At 37.2% G+C, this 18,371-nt stretch overlaps 1 protein-coding gene and 1 long non-coding RNA gene across 2 annotated transcripts in view; one reads left to right on the top strand and one right to left on the bottom strand.

Annotated features, from left to right (window-relative positions):
* nhlrc2 (NHL repeat containing 2) overlaps positions 1 to 10,128 on the top strand; it is a 28,600-nt gene extending 18,472 nt beyond the window's left edge. The window contains exons 9-11 of the mRNA XM_051123640.1: positions 2,509 to 2,718; positions 2,801 to 3,029; positions 6,556 to 10,128. Coding sequence (XP_050979597.1) covers positions 2,509 to 2,718; positions 2,801 to 3,029; positions 6,556 to 6,812 — 696 coding nt within the window. The 3' untranslated portion in view covers positions 6,813 to 10,128. The remainder of the gene's footprint in view (positions 1 to 2,508; positions 2,719 to 2,800; positions 3,030 to 6,555) is intronic.
* LOC127173718 (uncharacterized) overlaps positions 1 to 18,371 on the bottom strand; it is a 34,662-nt gene that overhangs the window by 3,281 nt on the left and 13,010 nt on the right. The window contains exon 3 of the long non-coding RNA XR_007828793.1: positions 18,039 to 18,144. This is a non-coding gene — a long non-coding RNA (uncharacterized LOC127173718). The remainder of the gene's footprint in view (positions 1 to 18,038; positions 18,145 to 18,371) is intronic.

Here is an 18,371-nt window from a genome sequence, read left to right on the forward strand (position 1 = left end):
AGGCATCCTAGGTGTATATGACTTTCTTTTTTCAAATGAATACACTCAGAGTTATATTTAGGGGTTCAAGCACGTAGCGTTGTAATTATTAAAATGGTCAAGAATCAGCAATCTCAACGTAAAACTGATCGTGCAGACCAAACCGTAAGTCGTAGAGACTCGAAACTTGGAGGGATTGTAGTACTCGCCGACAGTGTGACCCAGGCTCACCTCAATCGGCCTGATGGGGGCGCTACAGTGGCCAAAAGTACAAAATCGTTCATGACTCCAAAACCGTCAGTCGCAGGCTCAAGTGTCTTATGTCGTTGGAATCCTTGGCTCACGACGGTTTCGCTTCGTAAGCCTGGCAAAATTTTTGGGGTTTCCACATTTTTCGAAAAACCTACTTTTGCGAACTGGTCCAAGGTTTTTCGCCCAATTGGAACCAAACCAGTGCAGAAAGATTCTCTGGAGAGTGAATATCAGTAGTTTTTTTAAAAAGTAAGTTGAACTTTCGACTCCGTCACAAAGGGACGGCAAAACATTTGAAAGGGGAAGGGCCACTTTTAGTAAAATGCCTATAACTCGTGAACGGAATGACATATCTTGCAACACTTATGCAAGAGCTCAATATGAGGGTACAATAAAAAAAAAAAAATCACGGAGCTTGGCCACTTGGTGGCACTATGAGGGACAAGACTGGCAAAAATTGGGGCAACCATCCTATCAACATGAAAATCGCCGCGCACAGTCTTGGTCTGAAGTGCCACAAGCTTCTACAAGGACATTTGCATATATATAAAAAAACATGGCTGCCATTGGCCGACGAAGTTTGAGCACCTGTTAGACTAAGTTAACAGCCGATCGGAACGAAACTCAGTGGGCCTGTTTGACTCACAGCGCTAAGTGCCTGAGAGAAATTTAAAAGAAATCAGCCACTCGGAGGGCAATACCGAATTTTTTTACGAGTGTGTAAACGTTTGTTTTTTACACGTACGCACGATATTCGTATCATATGATAGAATTCTTCATTTCGGACAGCTTTGCCTCTAGAACCACTACTGTCAGTCAAATCGTTTGTTAAATGATTGAGAAGATGTTTTGTGAAATAGTCCTAGGTTTTTAGCTCAATCTGGAAAAAAACACTAGCAGTACAATTCTCTGGACTCTCTAGGCCTATAATTATCAAAAAAATGTTTAAATTTGCCCTTTGGGAAGCTATAAGGGGGTCTAAATTTACCCAAAATCCTGTAAAGCCTAAAGGAAAACCCGCAACTTCACAAGACCGCCTGAGTACATGCGACGTGATTCTAAACAAGCACACAACGTTTTAAGAGATCGGACCACAGCTGGTGCTATAACAGTCATAAACATTAAAAAACATATTTCTATGCTGAATTACCTCGATTTGCCAAAAATGTGTCTTTTTCCATATATGTTTAAATGCCATAAGCACTTGAACCCTGGTAATATTAAAAAATGTCCTGGTTCTTACAAGCTTTGAATGGGTGTTGAGATTTTGAAGTCCAATGCAGTGCATAGATCTATCATAAAGTATACTCCACATGGTTCTGGGGGGTTAATAAAGGCTTTCTGAAACAAATTAATGCATTTTTAAAAGAAAAATATTCATATTTAAAACGTTATAAATAGTAAACTCTAGTTTCCGCTAACTGTCTTACGAGTGGCGTTTTAGTGGATGACGTAGGAAGTAGGCGAACACGGAAGCACAGTGGAGAGCGCAAAACAAAACACCGGTCATGAATTAGAAGTACGAAACGAGGATTTGTACAGAAAAATGTCAGAGGATTTCGATACAAGCTCATGCCTTGTCTACGTTCTACTACATCATCTACTGGAATGCCACTTCTGCTTTTTATTTGGGAATCTTTTCAAATTATCACACTCATTTAAAATTGACTCCACACCACACCACTCAAGATGTAGATGAGTTTTTTTCATCACACTAGATTTGGAAAGATATAGCATTACATCACTTGCACACAAATGGATCCTCTGCAGTGAATAGGTGCCGTGAACAGGAGAGAGTATCCATAATATTGCTTTCTCCAGTGAAAAAGTTGTCTCATCTAAATCAGGAATTAAATAATAAAGCATCATTTAGCCAAAATGGTTATAAGCAAATATGTTGGTGAATTTTGAGGACAGCAGGGGATGGACATTTTCACAGTGGTTTTACTTTACAGAACGCAAATTGACTGACTGAAGTCGTGTGAATTATTGTGATGTTTTATCAGCAGTTTGAACTCTCATTCTGACGGCACCCATTCACTGCAGAGGTTCCATTAGTGAGCAAGTGATGTCAATTTCTTCAAATCTGTTCCGATGAAGGAACAAACTTTTCATCTTGGAAGACCTAAGGGTCAGTAATCTTTAAGCAAATTTTCATTTTTGAGTAAACTGTTTCTTTAACCACAAAAAGTGGTGGAAGTTTCTGAAATGGCAAGCACTTAGTTTAACTACCAATCGTCAATGACTCCATGGCATGAAAGAGCTTCTCTGTTGCAGATCAAAGTGGTGGATCCAAAGACTAAGCAGTGCAGGGTGCTCGCAGGCACAGGGAAGGCTGGGAACGGACTCGGCCCGAGCTTTCTGGACTCCAGCTTCAACGAACCCGGAGGCCTGTGTCTGGGCGAGGGAGGAAAGCTGCTGTATGTGGCGGACACCAACAACCATTGCATCAAAGTCCTGGACCTGGAGACCAAAACGGTCTCTTTGGTGAGTCTCCACATGTGGCTTGTCATTTGTCAGTTGTCATTCTTTACAACTGGCTTATTGTTTTCTCTGTCTTTTGCACCAGTTTCCCATTTTAGTTCAGCAAGAAGTTGATGCTGTCATCACAACCGCCACTAGCAACACACCTGCGGTGAGAAAGCTTCCCAAGCTTCCCAAATCAGCCCCAGTCCTTACAATGCCATCAATCACAGTTTCTTCAGGCCAGTCAGTCACTCTTTCGCTGAAATTGGCACTACCGGCTGGGACCAAGCTGACCGAAGAAGCCCCTAGTTTCTGGAGCTTATCTGCAGAAGGTACGAAATCAAATGTATCCAATACATCTTTCAGTGCCAATCACTTTGTAAAACGCATTTATTTACATGTGTTTTTTATTTTTTTCTGCACCTTGTACACTATTCCTCTGGGGCTCCTCTGTGGGGTGAACTGTAGTGTTCTGTTTGCTGGATTGCTGTGTTCACACATTTTCAGCAGGCTTCAGGGACCAGCTGGCCATACTGGGAGATGATCCAAGGATAAATAAACAATTCCTCTATGCATCCCAACACACGGTCAACCCCTCATTCTATCTTACCCTTCCTATCTCTCTCTCTTTTTTTAGCATCATCATTTCTGCCTCACCCTCCGTCCGTCTGCTGCAACATTTGTCTTTCCTGTTGTCTTTTCTCTCAGTTCTTCTTCACAAAAAACGTCAATCCCGGCCGAAAGCACATCTTCCGTGATTGATAATCAGCCCGGTCACCAGAGACGACTTCTGCTCATCACACTGGTTGTTTGTCTGCGTTGTGTACCAGAACGTTCTACCATCCAATAAACAACCACCTAATTAGTTTACGAAAGTGGTCGTAGTTGCAGTGACAAAAAGTCCCGGGGGGCTCCTCTGCATAATTAGAACGAAGACACCCATTAGGACCAAAAAAAGCCTGACCGTCCGTAGGCGTTAATTTCTCAGAAGCGGGAACTAATAGTTCTGTCTGACTTTGATTGATTGACTATAATTATGCACCATATTGTCGTGAGTGCTTGTTTGTGGGCGGCTTCGCATGTGTAGTAGTTAGTGTTGTTAACCGTTTTGTGTGTTACATGTAAATACAAGTGTGAGATTGAATTCCTGTATTTTGACCCCCTGGAAAATTATTATTATTATGTAAATGGTTATAACAGCAGGGTCAGAAATTAATGTAGACTTGGGGAAAGTGCCATCAAAAGTGACAAAAAAATGACCTATTTTTATGATTTTATATACACTACCATTCAAATGTTTTTGGCAAGAACTGAACTCATTCAGCGAGAATGCAACAAATTAATTTAGAATGAGATTTAGAATGTTGCAAAATACATCCTTTTATATTAAAAATTGGAAAAAAAAAAAAAAAAAAACTTTAGTTATTTTGAATTTATTTGTATAAATTCATTAGATTGTAGTGCAGTTGCCCCACTTAAGCAACATTTAAAGACGAATGATATCTATTGAAGCCCACTTCTGTCACTGAATAAAAAAAGGTAATTGCAAGTTTAAATCTCGTAATGCAAACTTTTTTTCTCAGAATTATGATACAAGTTTGCAGTTCGGACTTTTTTTTTTCTCAGAATTGAGATGTAAACTTGCAATTGCGAGTAAAAAAAAGTCAGAGCTGCGAAATATGAACAGGCAATTCTGACTTTTTTTCTCAGAACTGCGTGATGAAAATTCAGTTTCGAGTTCTAAAGTCAGAATTGCAGAATATAAAACTTATTGCTCTTTTATATCCTGACTTATATAAAAGTGTATATAAAAAATATAAAAGTTTATATTCTGACTTTGTAATTCCACATTGTGATACATCACGTAGTTCTGAAAAAAAAAACTCAGAATTGTATAAGAAACTTGCAATTATAAGAAAAAGTCAATTGCAAGATATAAACACAATTCTGAGGAAAAAACTGGAAGTTTATGTTCTGACTTTAGAACTCGCAATTGCGAGTTTATATCACGCAATTTTGAGGAAAAAACAAAACATTTTGTGAGAAACCTGCAATTCTGAAGGGAAAAAAAAGTCTCAATTGCGAGATATAACCTCACAATTCAGAGGAAAAAAGTCAAAATTGCAAGTTTATATCCTGATTTAAAATAGAAAATTTCATATTCTAACTTTATAACTCACACCTGCGAGTTTATATCAAGCAATTTTGAGAAAATACATCTTTTTTTTTCTCAGAATTGCAAGTTTTTATCTCACAGTTGTGATTTATTTTTTTTTTTTTCCCTCAGAATTGCAAGGTAATATCCTGACTTAAAATATAAATGTTTATATTCTGACTTTATAACAACGCATTGTGATATAATATCACACAATTCTGAGAAAAAAAAACGTAAGAATTTTGTGAGAAACTCGCAATTCTAAGAAAAAAGTCAGAACTGCAAGATATAAACTCAGCATTCTGAGGAAAAAAAATCTAAATTGCGAGTTTATATCCTGACTTAAAATAAAAAAAAAAAAAATTATATTCTAACTTTATAACTCGCAGTTGTGAGTTTATATCATGCAATTCTGTTTTTTCCCTCAGAATTGCAAGTTTATATCTTGCAATTGTGACTTTTTTTCTCAGAACTTAAAATATAGATGTTTATATTCTGACTTTGACTCCACATTGTGATATTATGTCATGCAATTCTGAGAAAAAAACATCAGAATTGTGTGAGAAACTCGCAACTCTAAGAAAAAAAGTCACAATTGCAAGATATAAACTTGCAATTCTGAGGAAAAAAGACTAAATAGGGAGTTTATATCCTGACTTAAAATAGAAAATTTTATATTCTGACTTCATAACTTACAATTGTGAGTTTATATCACACAATTCTGAGAAAAAACATCAGAATTGTAAGAGATAAACTTGCAATTCTGAGAAAAAGTCATAATTGCGAGATACAGACTTGCAATTCTGACGAAAAAACTTGCGAGTTAATATCCTGACTTAAAATATAAATGTTTATATTCTGACACAATTGTGAGTTCATATCATGCAATTCTGAGAAAATATGTCAGAGTTGTGAGTTTATATCTCACAATTCTGTCTGTTTTAACTTGCAACTGCAAGTCATCTGTTTTAACTTGCAATTGTGAGTTTACGGCTCACAATTCTGAGAAAAACGTTACAATTGCAAGATATAAACAGAATTGTGAGACGAGTCGCAATTAACTTCTTTTTTTTTTTTATGTGGCGGAAACGGGGTTCCATAGATATCAGAATAGATAAACTATTAAACGTAGTTTCATTTATTTTAATGACAGTTTGAATTTGGAGTTTTACTTTTTAAAAAAATTGACACAAAACGTCGCTTTCAAATGATACAATGTGAAAATGTGTAAACCTTGCCCTCTTAAAAGTATTTTTCTGACAGTTTATGGTTCGTGCTCTATGCTTATGTTTTACGTAGGTCAGCCCTGTAGGTTTTTGCTCACGTCCTCTCCTGTTCGGTCTCACTGGGGATCATTTGATTGGACACTGTCCTAATTCTATCTGGCACTTGTCTTAGTAGGCTGCCCTTGATTCAAGGCCAGTGACACACACCTGGTACACACTGCATTGCAGAACCATTAGCCAAAGGCGTTTCCTTTCACCACTAGCGCACATGATTACCTACTGAAATTGTGTTTGTATGCATACTGAAAGTCCCCATCGACTGCCAGAGGAATATTTCATTGCGTTGGCAGGTGTATACGTGTTGTTTTACACCCAAACACCAATGCCTTTCAAATAAACCAGAATCTGCCAGAAATATCAAGCGTTACAGGAATCATCCATCGACCGCACACTAAGCCGCGTTGTTTTTCTCGGCAGGTAATGAGTGGTTACTGGAAGGGCGAGCTGTCATGGGGAGCATCGGTGATCTCTCTGAACCCATCTCGATCGTCTCATCCATCCCAGCGGCCCCTGCGTCCCCAGACCCCATCCTGACGCTCGACGTCTGGGTCTACTGCTGCCTTGTTGGGGGCGGGGCTTGTATGATGAAGGCAGTGTCCTTTAAACAGCCTCTTCTGATTGGTTCCACACCTCAGGAAGGTTCTGTTGCTGTGACGCTTGAGCATGCCTTTTAAAACAAGTGTATGTCCAAAGATCTTGGAGCACATTTAAAGGGATGGTTTAACCAAAAACAAAAATTCTGTCATTTACTCACCCTCATGTCGTTCCAAAACTGTGACTTTTTCTGTGAAACACAGTAGAAGATATTTTGAATGTTGGTAACCAAACAATTTCAGTTACTATTGACTCACATTGAACAGACCAAAATTTACAGTGTAAATCAGCGGGAATCAACTGTTTGGATACCAGCCTTATTCAGAATGTTTTGATTTATGTTGCTTAGAATAAGTCATACAGGTTTGAGGGTCTTGGGTCGTCCAGAAATGAAAACGGTAATTTACTCACCCTCATGTTCTTTTTAAATCTGTCTGAAACTTTTCTTCTGTGAAACTTTGGTTCATATGATTTAAAAAAAAAAAAAAAAAAAAATATTCATTGGGGTTGTTTTGTATGGAAGCCTGTTTCTGCCATAGGATAAAAAAATAAATACTTAAAGGTGACTGCAACTCTGTTTTTATATCTCGCATTTAAAAAAAAAAAGTTTTTGTCTGTATAATGAAAGTCAGTGGGGTCCAAAATTATGGAAGCTTGTTTCCATCACAGGATATAAAAATAAAAAGGGTAATTGTGAATTAATTTCACAATTCTGACTTTTTTCCCCTTAAAATTGTGAGAAAAGTCCAGATTGTGAGGGGGGGAAAAATACAATTTTAAACTAAAAAGTCGCAATTACTTTTTAAAATAAAATTGAATTGGCAGATTGCAAGAAAGTCAAAATTGTGCAAAAAAGTCTTGAAATTCAAATATTTTCAGAATAGTTTTTCTTAGAATCGTGAGGGAAAAACTCAGAATTCTGACTTGCTTGCAATTCTGAGTTTACATCCCCCATTTCTGCTTCTTTTTTCCCCATCACGGAATAAAAATGGTAAAAAGTAATTGTGACTTTATGTTAAAAATCTTTTTTTTCTCACAATTTTGTCTTTTCCCCTCAGAATTGCAAAAGAAGTCTAAATTGTGAGGGGGAAAAAGAAATCAGAATTGTGAGATTAAAAAGTCACAATTTCCTTTTTTATTTTTATATACTGTGGCGGAAACAAGATTTTGATAGTTTTGGACCCCATTGACTTTAATTATATAGACGACAACTTTTTTTTAAATCAGAATTGTGAGATATATGCTCAGAATTCAGACTTTCTTGCAATTCTGAATTTATATCTCCCATTTCTGCTATTTTTTTTTTCTTTTTTTTCCCGTCATGGAATAAAAATTTAAAAAATAATAATAGTGACCTTTTTATCTTAAAAATGTATCTCTTTTTTTTTTCTCACAATTGTCTTTTTTCCCTTGGAATTGTGATAAAAGTCTAAATTGTCACAATTTCCTTTTTTATTTTTATATCCTGTGGCGGAAACAAGTTTCCATAGATTTAGACCCCATTGACTTTCATTATATAGACCAAAACATTTTTTATCAGAATTGCGAGATATAAACTCAGAATTCTGACTTTCTTGCAATTCTGAGTTTAAAGCTCCCATTTCTTATTTATTTTATTTTTTTTTTTGTTTCCATTATGGAATTTGAAAAAAATGGTAAAAAGTTATTGCAACTTTTTATCTTTAAAAATATCTTTTTTCCTCCAATTCTGTCTTCTCCCCCCCCTTGGAATTGTGAGAAGTGTCCAAATTGCAGAGAGAAAAAAAGGCAGAATTGTAAGATTTAAAAGTCACAATTACCTTTGTTATTTTTATATCCCGTGGTGGAAACAAGCTTCCATAGTTTTGGGCCCCATTGAAACAAAAACATTTTTTTCCTCTTTTTGTGCTTGGTAGAAGAAAAACAGAACAACATGAGGGTGAGTAAATGATGACACCATTTTATTTTACTCACCCTCATGTTGTTTGTATGAAACATTTCTGTGAAACACAACGCTGGAAAATGTGTTTTGTTGTTGTTGTTTTTTCATATGATAAAAAAAATTAGATTCATTGGGGTTGTTTTGTATGGAAGCCTCTTTCTGCCTCGGGATAAATAAATAAAGGTAACTGCAACTCTATTTTACAAATCAGACTTCTCACAATTCTGAGAAAAACAACGTTGAAAGTATCAGAATTGCGAGATATAAACTTCCTAGTTACATCTCCCAATCACAGAATAAAAATGAATTGAAAAGTAATTTTTTTTTTTCCTCACAGTTCTCTCTCTTTTTTTTTCGCCCTCGGAATTGTGAGAAAAGTCCAAACTGTAAGGGGGAAAAAGTCAGAATTATGCAAGTCACAATTACCTTTTTAATTTTTATATCCTGTGGTAGAAACAAGCTTCCAGAGTTTTGGACCCCATTGACTTTCATTATATTGACAAAAACATTTTTTTCCTCCTTTTGTGTTCCATAGAAAAAAAAAGCAGAACGACATGAAAGTGAGTAAATGATATTTTTAGGTGAATATCCCAGTAAGATTCAAATCGCATCCCGCGGTTAACACATACTGTAGTAATCAGACACTTCACATGCTTGTCATCAGGCTAATGACGGATTGCAAGTACTAATTGTAGAGTGAAGATCTGACTGTTAAATCTTGACAAATATTGAACAAAGTGCCTCATTCTCATCAGCAATATTTTTTGTGCTTCTGCTAGGAGTGTTTCACATGATTAAGCTTGTGTAATGCCTTTGTTAAATAGCCTGATATCATTATCAGCCATCTTCATTCAGTCACTCACATGCTCTCACACAACAATATTTGAAATTATGCAGTGTAGTGTAAAATGTAGCCAGTGTCAGCTGCTCTGACAGCCTTTGATGGTTGGATTGGCTGATATTATTATTTCCCGCACTGCACATTTTTTTTAATGATATGGTATGATACCGTAAGGCAGTCTTGTAAATGAGCAAGTCTGACTTAATGCTATTTAATTGGCATTATTTATTATTGTTTACCAGGCTTAAGTGCCTTTTCGATGAGCAATACACTTTATATGAATGAGTAATGTGTTGGAAATCAAGCAGCGACATTAATTTCAGTGTTCAATCTTTTGTGGAATGGAATCATGAGCCATTTACATCTACATATTAATGTTTTCTGAAATAATAGCCTCTCAGTTAAGCATTAACAGTGGAACTACGATGTATTCCTAAAGCTGGCTGATGCATCATGGATCATGTGCTTGTAGATCATGCACTCGGAGAGTGTGAGTGTGAATCAGACCAGGTGATTCTTCTAGACGCTGTGTAGAAATGGCCACCAAGATTGTACTGTTGTTGTTTTTGCTTGCTTTTCCTGTGGCAGTTCTAGACCATAAACTATTTAATAAAAACAAAATTGATCTCTTTTCCTTTTGAGGGCAGCTCTTTTATACAGCCTCCAAATTCTGCACTTTAGTAGATGAATTGGATGCAGTGGTCTAATAAAGTTTATTTTCCCAGCATTTATGTGTGCAGCATTTTCATATCCTCTTCACTACACCAGTGCTTTCATTGAAAATGACAAAAGACCATCTGTTCCAGCAGAGATGCTTCATTGTGAGAGATTTCACTGGTCAACTTTTTTTTTCAGTGACACTTTAGAATAAGGTTTGATTTGTAAAGTGGTCATCGGATGCTAAGTTCACTTTTACATGTTGTTTGAACGTTAATGTGTGTTGGCAGTGTATGTACAAATCAGTGGCGATTTCTTTAAGACTGCAAGGGAAGCTCAGCTTCCCCCTATAATGTCACAAAATTAATGGTCAAATTATGTACTATTGTATTAACATTTTATTGACTAAAAATGCGTTAGAAAACGTTCATCTCAAAGACGAGTTCGTTCAGAATCAGTTAGATATAGCAGGTCGGCTGACTTGATTTTCTTCTCATACATTCCCGTAGCGTCACAGTGCATTTCCCCGTTGAAGCCCAGCGTCCATTGACTTCAATGCGGCTGCTTTGAACGTTTTTTTTCAGTGCTTTGAAACTAGACGGTCATTGGATAAACGCTGCGATTATGTCCCGCCCACGGACGCTCAGCGTCTCTGGGGGTGAATGAGGAGCAAATGAGGAGTGGGCTGGCCTGGACTCCGAGCTTCTGCGTGATGATTGGAGGGTCTGTCGAAAGATTGCATCTCCTTTTGACTGACAGCGATTTTGTACTATAAGGAATCGCTGAAGCTATTCGCGCTCAGTCCCATCGCGGATTTCTCAAGTTCAGTCGAAATAAAAACTGCTGCAACCTATTTCTTTATATTTGCTTGGCGAAATTGCTTGATTTTCATCATACATTTCACACAATTATACACCACATTCCTTGTTTCACTTTTACAGAGTTTAATATTTTTTTTTAGATCGTTCATTCATTCATTCATGTTAATATTTAATGTAGTAATCAATATATATATATATATATATATATATATATATAGATTACTACATTAAATATTAACATGGAGGATGACTATAAATTAATATATATATATATATATATATATATATATATAGTAATCTTGAAAAATTTTAACAACATAATGAAACCTTATATTTCTATTAAAATACTTTATAAATAAATAAATCTCCATAATAACCTTATTTAAATTGCAAAATATTTATACTATATAGTAGCATCTGACTAAAAGAAAAAATACATCATATTTTGCATAATAAAACTAAAGCTTTTTTTTTTACGATTGTTTGCATTGTGACTTACTTATGACAATAAGGCAAATTCTTGTGAATAAATAAATAGACAATTTTATGATGTAGGCCGAAAATGAGCTTCCCCTATTTGACAGACCAGTAGCCCCCACTGGTACGAATCTACCCTATAATGATAAAAATCCATGCAGTGGTTCAAATCGAGCCATTCTCAGATGCCTGTTGTTGTTACGTCACACAGACAGAGGCCGCACCCTAGATAGTTGATTGACATGAGCGTTTTACCTCAGATCAGCTGTAACAGTCCGCCCTCTTTTGTTTTGATGCTGGAGCAGGGATGTAAGTTAGACAAGAATATCTCAGATCGAGCGATTGAGGTGTTGTGTTGCTGGATGTAATAATGAACGTAGTGGTCGTCATTTACTCCCGACATCTGAGCTGCTGAAGATGCAGTGGATCTACATATATCCGTCTATGTTCGTGCGAATCATTCATGATCCAGCTTCACTTACAGCAGAAGTGAGTATAGGGTTTTTTTATGAATCTTTGCAATCACCTTTCCTAATAACGTGCTAGTTAGCAAGTACTTCACAGAGAGAAGAGAGGGGTGGGGCAAGCAGAGCTCATTTGCATTTAAAGCAGCCTCGACCAGAACAGGATGATTTTTGCAGAGCTGATTTTGACAAGGTAAAAAGGGTGTTGTTTTACACAACCATTGAGAATTTTAAAAACAAAGTATCTTATAGACTTTTCATTAAGACCCTAAAGAATTATATCAACTTGTGGAAAATGGGCATCCAATGACCCCTTTAAAGCAAATTTTACAGTTACTGATCTAGGTTGATTTATAAATATATCATTGATCATTAAGTCATGTTTGTTCTTAATACATTTACTCAATGTAATTCATAAAACTTTGCATTTTAAATGCTGAACGTGCATATGTAAATGTATGTATATCAGTACCATGCTTCTGAAATGAGGAAAAGTTTTGTTTGTTGGTTTTTAATTAAATGTAAATTCATGACTGTCACATTTTCTTGGTTAAATAACCATTGCACATTGCATCAGAACACAACACTATCAGAAAAAGAAAATACATTTATTTTATATTTTTACATTAACAGTTCAATCAATATTCTATTTATTAAAGCCAAGTATGAATCTCATCAAGTTAGTGTTTTTAAGCATATTACAATTATTTCAAAATAACAACTAAAGGCAGTATTAATTTAAACAATATATTTTATTTGTGAACTTGTTCAGCCATTCTTTTTAATAGTTAACATTTAGCCGTTTTTGAATTTTGTGGCTCATCAGTCATGAAAGCTCAGTAAATACTGATTTACATTAAATTTCACCAAGCTGATCTTATTTCATGCCATGTTAAGTCTTATTTTTATGTAACAAAGTGGTTATATCTATGGAAGCCCATTTCCACTACTAACTAAAAAATAATCTCACAATTCACGCTTTTTTTTTAATCAAAATTGTGAAATATAAACTTGCAGCTGCGAGTTATGAAGTCAGATTTGCGATATAAACTCAACTAGGCTTAAGCCTTGTCTGTGAAACCGGGGAAAAAACTCACAGTTGCGAGTTATAAAGTCAGACTTGCAGGATATAAACAATTGCGAGAAATGAAGTCAATTGCAAGATAAAAATTCATAATTGCGAGTTATAAAGTCAGATTTGTGAGATATAAACTCACAATTTCGAGAAATAAAGTCAGAATTGCAAGATAAAAACTCATAATTGCAAGAAATAGTAAGAATTGTGAGAAAAAACTCACAATTGCGAGTTATAAAGTCAGAATTCCGTGATATAAAGTCACAGTTGCGAGAAATAAAGTAAGAATTGCGAGATAAAAACAACTGCGAGTTATAGTCAGAACTGCAATAAAAAAAAATTGCGAGTTGGGGCTCAGGGGAGGCAAGACAGACACGGACTCCCACTGTAACGTGTTGCTGTTGGACAATGTTTCTTTAGAAAAACAAGTGATTTATACATTTTTGATGTTATATTTTGAAATATTGGCATTGTTTTATTTTTGTACTATGTTTTTTTCATCCGATTTTTAAGGAGAAACTGTCTCTCCTTGATATATACATACATTTTGGTGAAGATCCACACACACACACCAGATGACCATTTTCTCCATTTAATAAAGTGTTTGGCTGCCTGAAACCAGTATTGCCACCGCGCTCCATTTCCTTGGCTTAATGTTCTCAGCAATTCCAAATAAAGCTGAGCTGTGAAAATATATGCTTTGTGCTGCTGAATGTGATCCTCATAATCTCTCAGCAAACACCGAATGCCATCAAAATGTTCATTCCCACTCAAAAGAATCCCCCTGGGAAGCTCCGGCGCCCATTACTGTGCAACAGGCTAATATTTAACCAGAAAGCACATTACGAATCAGAGCCCGAATCCATATGCAGGATTAACAGAAGCGTAAATAGGAAATAGGAACATTAGAATTGAACAGGCAGTCAATCAGACAGCTGCTTTTTGACACGCATCGGCTTTCATCAGAACAGCTCCCAGCATGATTACACACTTGCGAATATCACTGTGCGAATTTATGAATTTATCAAAGACATTCTTGAAATTTGGGAGGGAGGGGAAAAACACTCTTGGTTCTCTTTGCCAGAATCACCCATAATTTCCAAAAGCACTGAAATAATTTAAAGAATGCCATGGGTGATTGAGAGAGGCAACAACATGAAGGCCTCAGTGTTTAGATCTGGTGATACTGTGAGTGTTGGCTGACAGAAATGTCAGTCTGTAAAATCCCCATATTAGTCTTTCGGATTCAGTTTTGATACCATGACAGGACTGTTAACCCTGTGTGAGTCTTGCTTCTTTCTTCACTTTTACAGTTGACAGCACTCCAGCCAGGCTATGGTTAGCTCAAGTACAACTGTACTTCTTAGCCATTCAATTTCAGTTAGTCTCAGCATTATTAGGGGTTCAAGCATGTAGCACTGAAACCCTATTGTAATTGTTAGAATGGTCACGAATCAGCAATCTCCACATAAAACAAATAATGCAGACCAAACTATAAGTCGTAGAGACTAGAAACTTGGAGGGATGGTAGTACTCACACCACCTACAACGTGATCAAGGCTCACCCCAATCGGCCTGATGGGGGCGCTACAGCGATCAAAATTACGAAATTGTTTATAACTCCTTTCGCAGGCTCAAGTTTCAATGGAAGTCATTGGAATCCTCGGCTCACGCCAGACAAAACGCACACCTCCGATTTGGAATTTTCAGGTATTTCGCATTTAAAAAAAACTTTTGCGAACTAGTCCTAGGTTTTTCACCCAATCGTAACTAAACCATTGCAGAAAGATTCTCTGGAAAGTGAATATCAATAATTATAAAAAAAGTTGAACTTTCGACTCACCATCGTAAAGGGACGCCAAAACATTTGAAAGGGGTGGGGCCACTTTTAGTAAAATGTCTATAACTCCTGAACAGAATGAGATATCTCCGCCAAACTCAGAACACTTCTGTGAGGCTATGTTCGCACTTGGCGTCTTTTTTGACAAGACAAAGTTGACAAGGGCGCTTTTTTAGTAAAAAAAAAAAAAAATCTGGCAGCGTTCCAGCCGAGGGTGTCTTTTGTTGCTATAACAACAGCTGCAACAGTATGAGTGTTGAGAACAGAGGAAGCTCGCTCTTACGCTGGTGTTTAATTTTATTTTTTTGATTTTTTGCCATTTTTGCCCATTATTTGACAGGACAGTATTTAGACAGGAAGGGAAGTGGGAGAGAGAGAGAGGGAGGACGGAATCGGGAAGGGTCTGTGAGCCGGGACTCGAAAAAGGGACGCCCGAAATGCAACAGCGTTCATGTTGACGCGCTGCCCACAAGGCTATCAGAGCCACGCGTCGGTTTTTGAAGTTAACAGGGAGGAGAATGTCGGTTCACAACAATAAAATAAAAGTCTATCTACTGGCACGTTCTCCATTTTTTCTTGCTGTTCTTGTTGTTATGGAAACGTCAGTTCTGGCTGCTTGCTTGTCATTGGTCAGCTGTCAAAAAGGCGCTTGACGTAGGGCGTTTCTTTCAGAAAAGTCAAACTTTTTTCAACTTGAAAAGACACTCTGAGCTGCAGAAAAAGACGCCAGCGGTGGCGTTTAAAAAAGCGCTCAGGACTTTTTTGAAAACACGGTTTACTCCATAGGATTATAATGTAAAACAGACACTGGCAGTTTTTAAAAAAGTCGCCAAGTGTGAACGTAGCCTAAGAGCTCAATCTGAGGTCACAGGAAAAAATTGCTCAAAAATTGATCCCTCAAATGAACTCTAACCTGTCTATTTGGATTACCCGTTTGCCTCATCCCTTGGATTACATTCACCGCTGATCGACCCTCGCCTGCCTTATGGATCACTCTTGTGTCTTGCCCGAATATACCTGTTTGCCAATGTTCGACCCTGCCTGCAGCTGTGGAATGGAAAATGTAGTTATACCGTTTGTGATTGGCTGCAGCTGTGGAATGGAAAATGTAGTCCGGGGTGTAGTGCAACAGTCTGTGTAACCCCTGGCGTACTTGTTCACTATTCTGTCCCATTTTATATTATAAATAGTGTAAGTAGCATATTCAATTCCAACAAGAAGTAGTGCACTGTAAATACCAGGATGATGAACTTATTAAACTGTTTATTTTTGCCATCTAGGTTAGGAATGTTGGACACTTCATGCATCTATTAATGCAATACAATAAATCACAGATGTCTACAGTCTCCCAGTGGCTTACATTATTGCCAGTTTAGCATTAAATGACAAATTTACTCCAAAACTAAAGATAACATCTATGCTTTCATGTCCGAAAACATTATTTTTGTCTCACATTTTGTAATAAATTCAGACAAGCTTTGTACTGACTCTTTCGCCAGTTTATTTTCGTGAATTGGAATGTGAACAAAGGATTGTGGGTGATAAAAGGACATGAAGGATACATCTCATACATCCTTCCAATTCAGCTGTATGAAGGTCACGAAATAAAGGCTTACAAGGATCCTTCCCATTGAGATGGCCTTCAGCAACATTTGATGACGTGGCAGCCAAGATATGCAGCCTTTGTAAGATGCAGCCTTCCATTTGAGAAGCACCCCTAAACTGTACAGTGTTGAGGGTTCTCCAGAACCAGGTTTAGGAAGCACTGCTGGGAACACTCTCATTTGGGACACAACCGAAGACTTTCATTGATGGTGGGTCAACGCCTAGCTACCATACAGTAATGCACTACAAATCACTCAGAACACCTTATAGCAATCACATCGCAACCACCCAAGTCCTTCTTAGTCATGCATGATACAGCACTATACTTATTAATGTTTAATGCAGTGTATCGCTCACATTAACCGTGAAAGAAGAGTAGGCATTAATCTGTATGATGGAGTTTGCTGAATGACATTTGAAGAGCATGTCAAATGTGCTGACTGAAGCACATTCAAAGCTTGCGTCATGAGCACCGGTGGTGTGAGAACCCTATTGTAATTTCTCAGTTTCTTCTTCCTCTCCAAAAATAATCGCTTTTTTGAGGGTCTAAACATGCTTGAAAACTCATGAAACTGCACACAAACCAAAAGTGGTGAAAATTTACATCTTTACATTTACATTTACAAATGGCTCTATAGCGCCACCTATAAAATTTCTACAAAGTGCCCCTCGAGCTATGTTTCACATACATGTACGAAATTTGGTAGACACATGTAATACACCGATACCTACAAAAATATCCGTATGAAGTCTGAAACCCAACAGGAATTTTCTCAACAGGTTTTGTGCCATTTTTGCATTTAAACAAACTCCTACTAAATATTTAAACAGGTCAACACCAAATTTGGTCAGTGTAATCTAAAGCCCTTTGTGATGTTAAATTGTGAAGATCTTTAGTTTTCGCTTGAAGGGTGTGTCTGTGGCGTCCAGTCAAATTTTGCCTAGTTTCGCCATGAAAAAGGAAGTTGTTATAACTCAGCCATACAATGTCTGATCCACCCCAAAATTTACATGTTTGACAGTCATGTCCTGAACACATGCCCATGCCTATGCCTATATTCAGCTATAGTCATAGCGCCACCTGCTGGCAACAGGAAGTGGCATGTTTTATGCTCTAACAAACTCCTCCTAGAGATTTAATAACATCAAAACTATATTTGGTCAGTCTAATTTAAAGGCCTTAGTAATGTTAAATTGTGAAGATCATGAGTTTTTTTAAAGGGCGTGTCCGTGGCGGCCTGACAAACTTTGATGTTTCTCCATTAAAAAGGAAGTTGTTGTAACTCAGCCATACAATGGCTGATCTGCCCCCAAACTTCACACACTGGATAAGAATCTTGGCCTGACCACATCTGAAGGCCAATATTCAGTTATTATCATAGCGCCACCTGCTGGCAACAGGAAATGACTTATTTTTACACTAACTTAAACATGCAATGTCCAATCTGCACCAAACTTCACGTTTGATAAAAATGCTGCCCTGAAGATATCCAATATTCAGTTATAGTCATAGCGCCAACAGCTGGCAGCAGAAATTTTGGCACATATAAATGACTTTGACATATCTATCTTATATTTACCATATTAAAAAAGCATATTGCCCACCGTTTGCTGTTTTCCTGTAGTCACCGGGCGGACGTGAGTCAGGGAGCCAGGGCTCTTTTATCGCTGCTTGCAGCTTTAAATTCAAATTTGGATCACTTTCTTTCTCCTGTGGAACACAAAGGAAAATATTTTAAGAACGTTGCAACCGTTCACTTCAATACCATTAAAAACAGCACTGACCTGACTTTCATTATCTACCTTATTTTCCCCGTAAGAGCGGGCGCAACTATCTGTAAATTAATTTTACGGGTCTGGCTTCCGGTCTCATCCGCGTCCAGCTATTTTTAGCTGTATAAAAGAGCTTGTTTTGCTGTTTGATATTGCAAACTGGTG

The sequence above is a fragment of the Labeo rohita genome, chromosome 12, assembly GCF_022985175.1.
Source record: "Labeo rohita strain BAU-BD-2019 chromosome 12, IGBB_LRoh.1.0, whole genome shotgun sequence".
Taxonomy (NCBI): domain Eukaryota; kingdom Metazoa; phylum Chordata; class Actinopteri; order Cypriniformes; family Cyprinidae; genus Labeo; species Labeo rohita.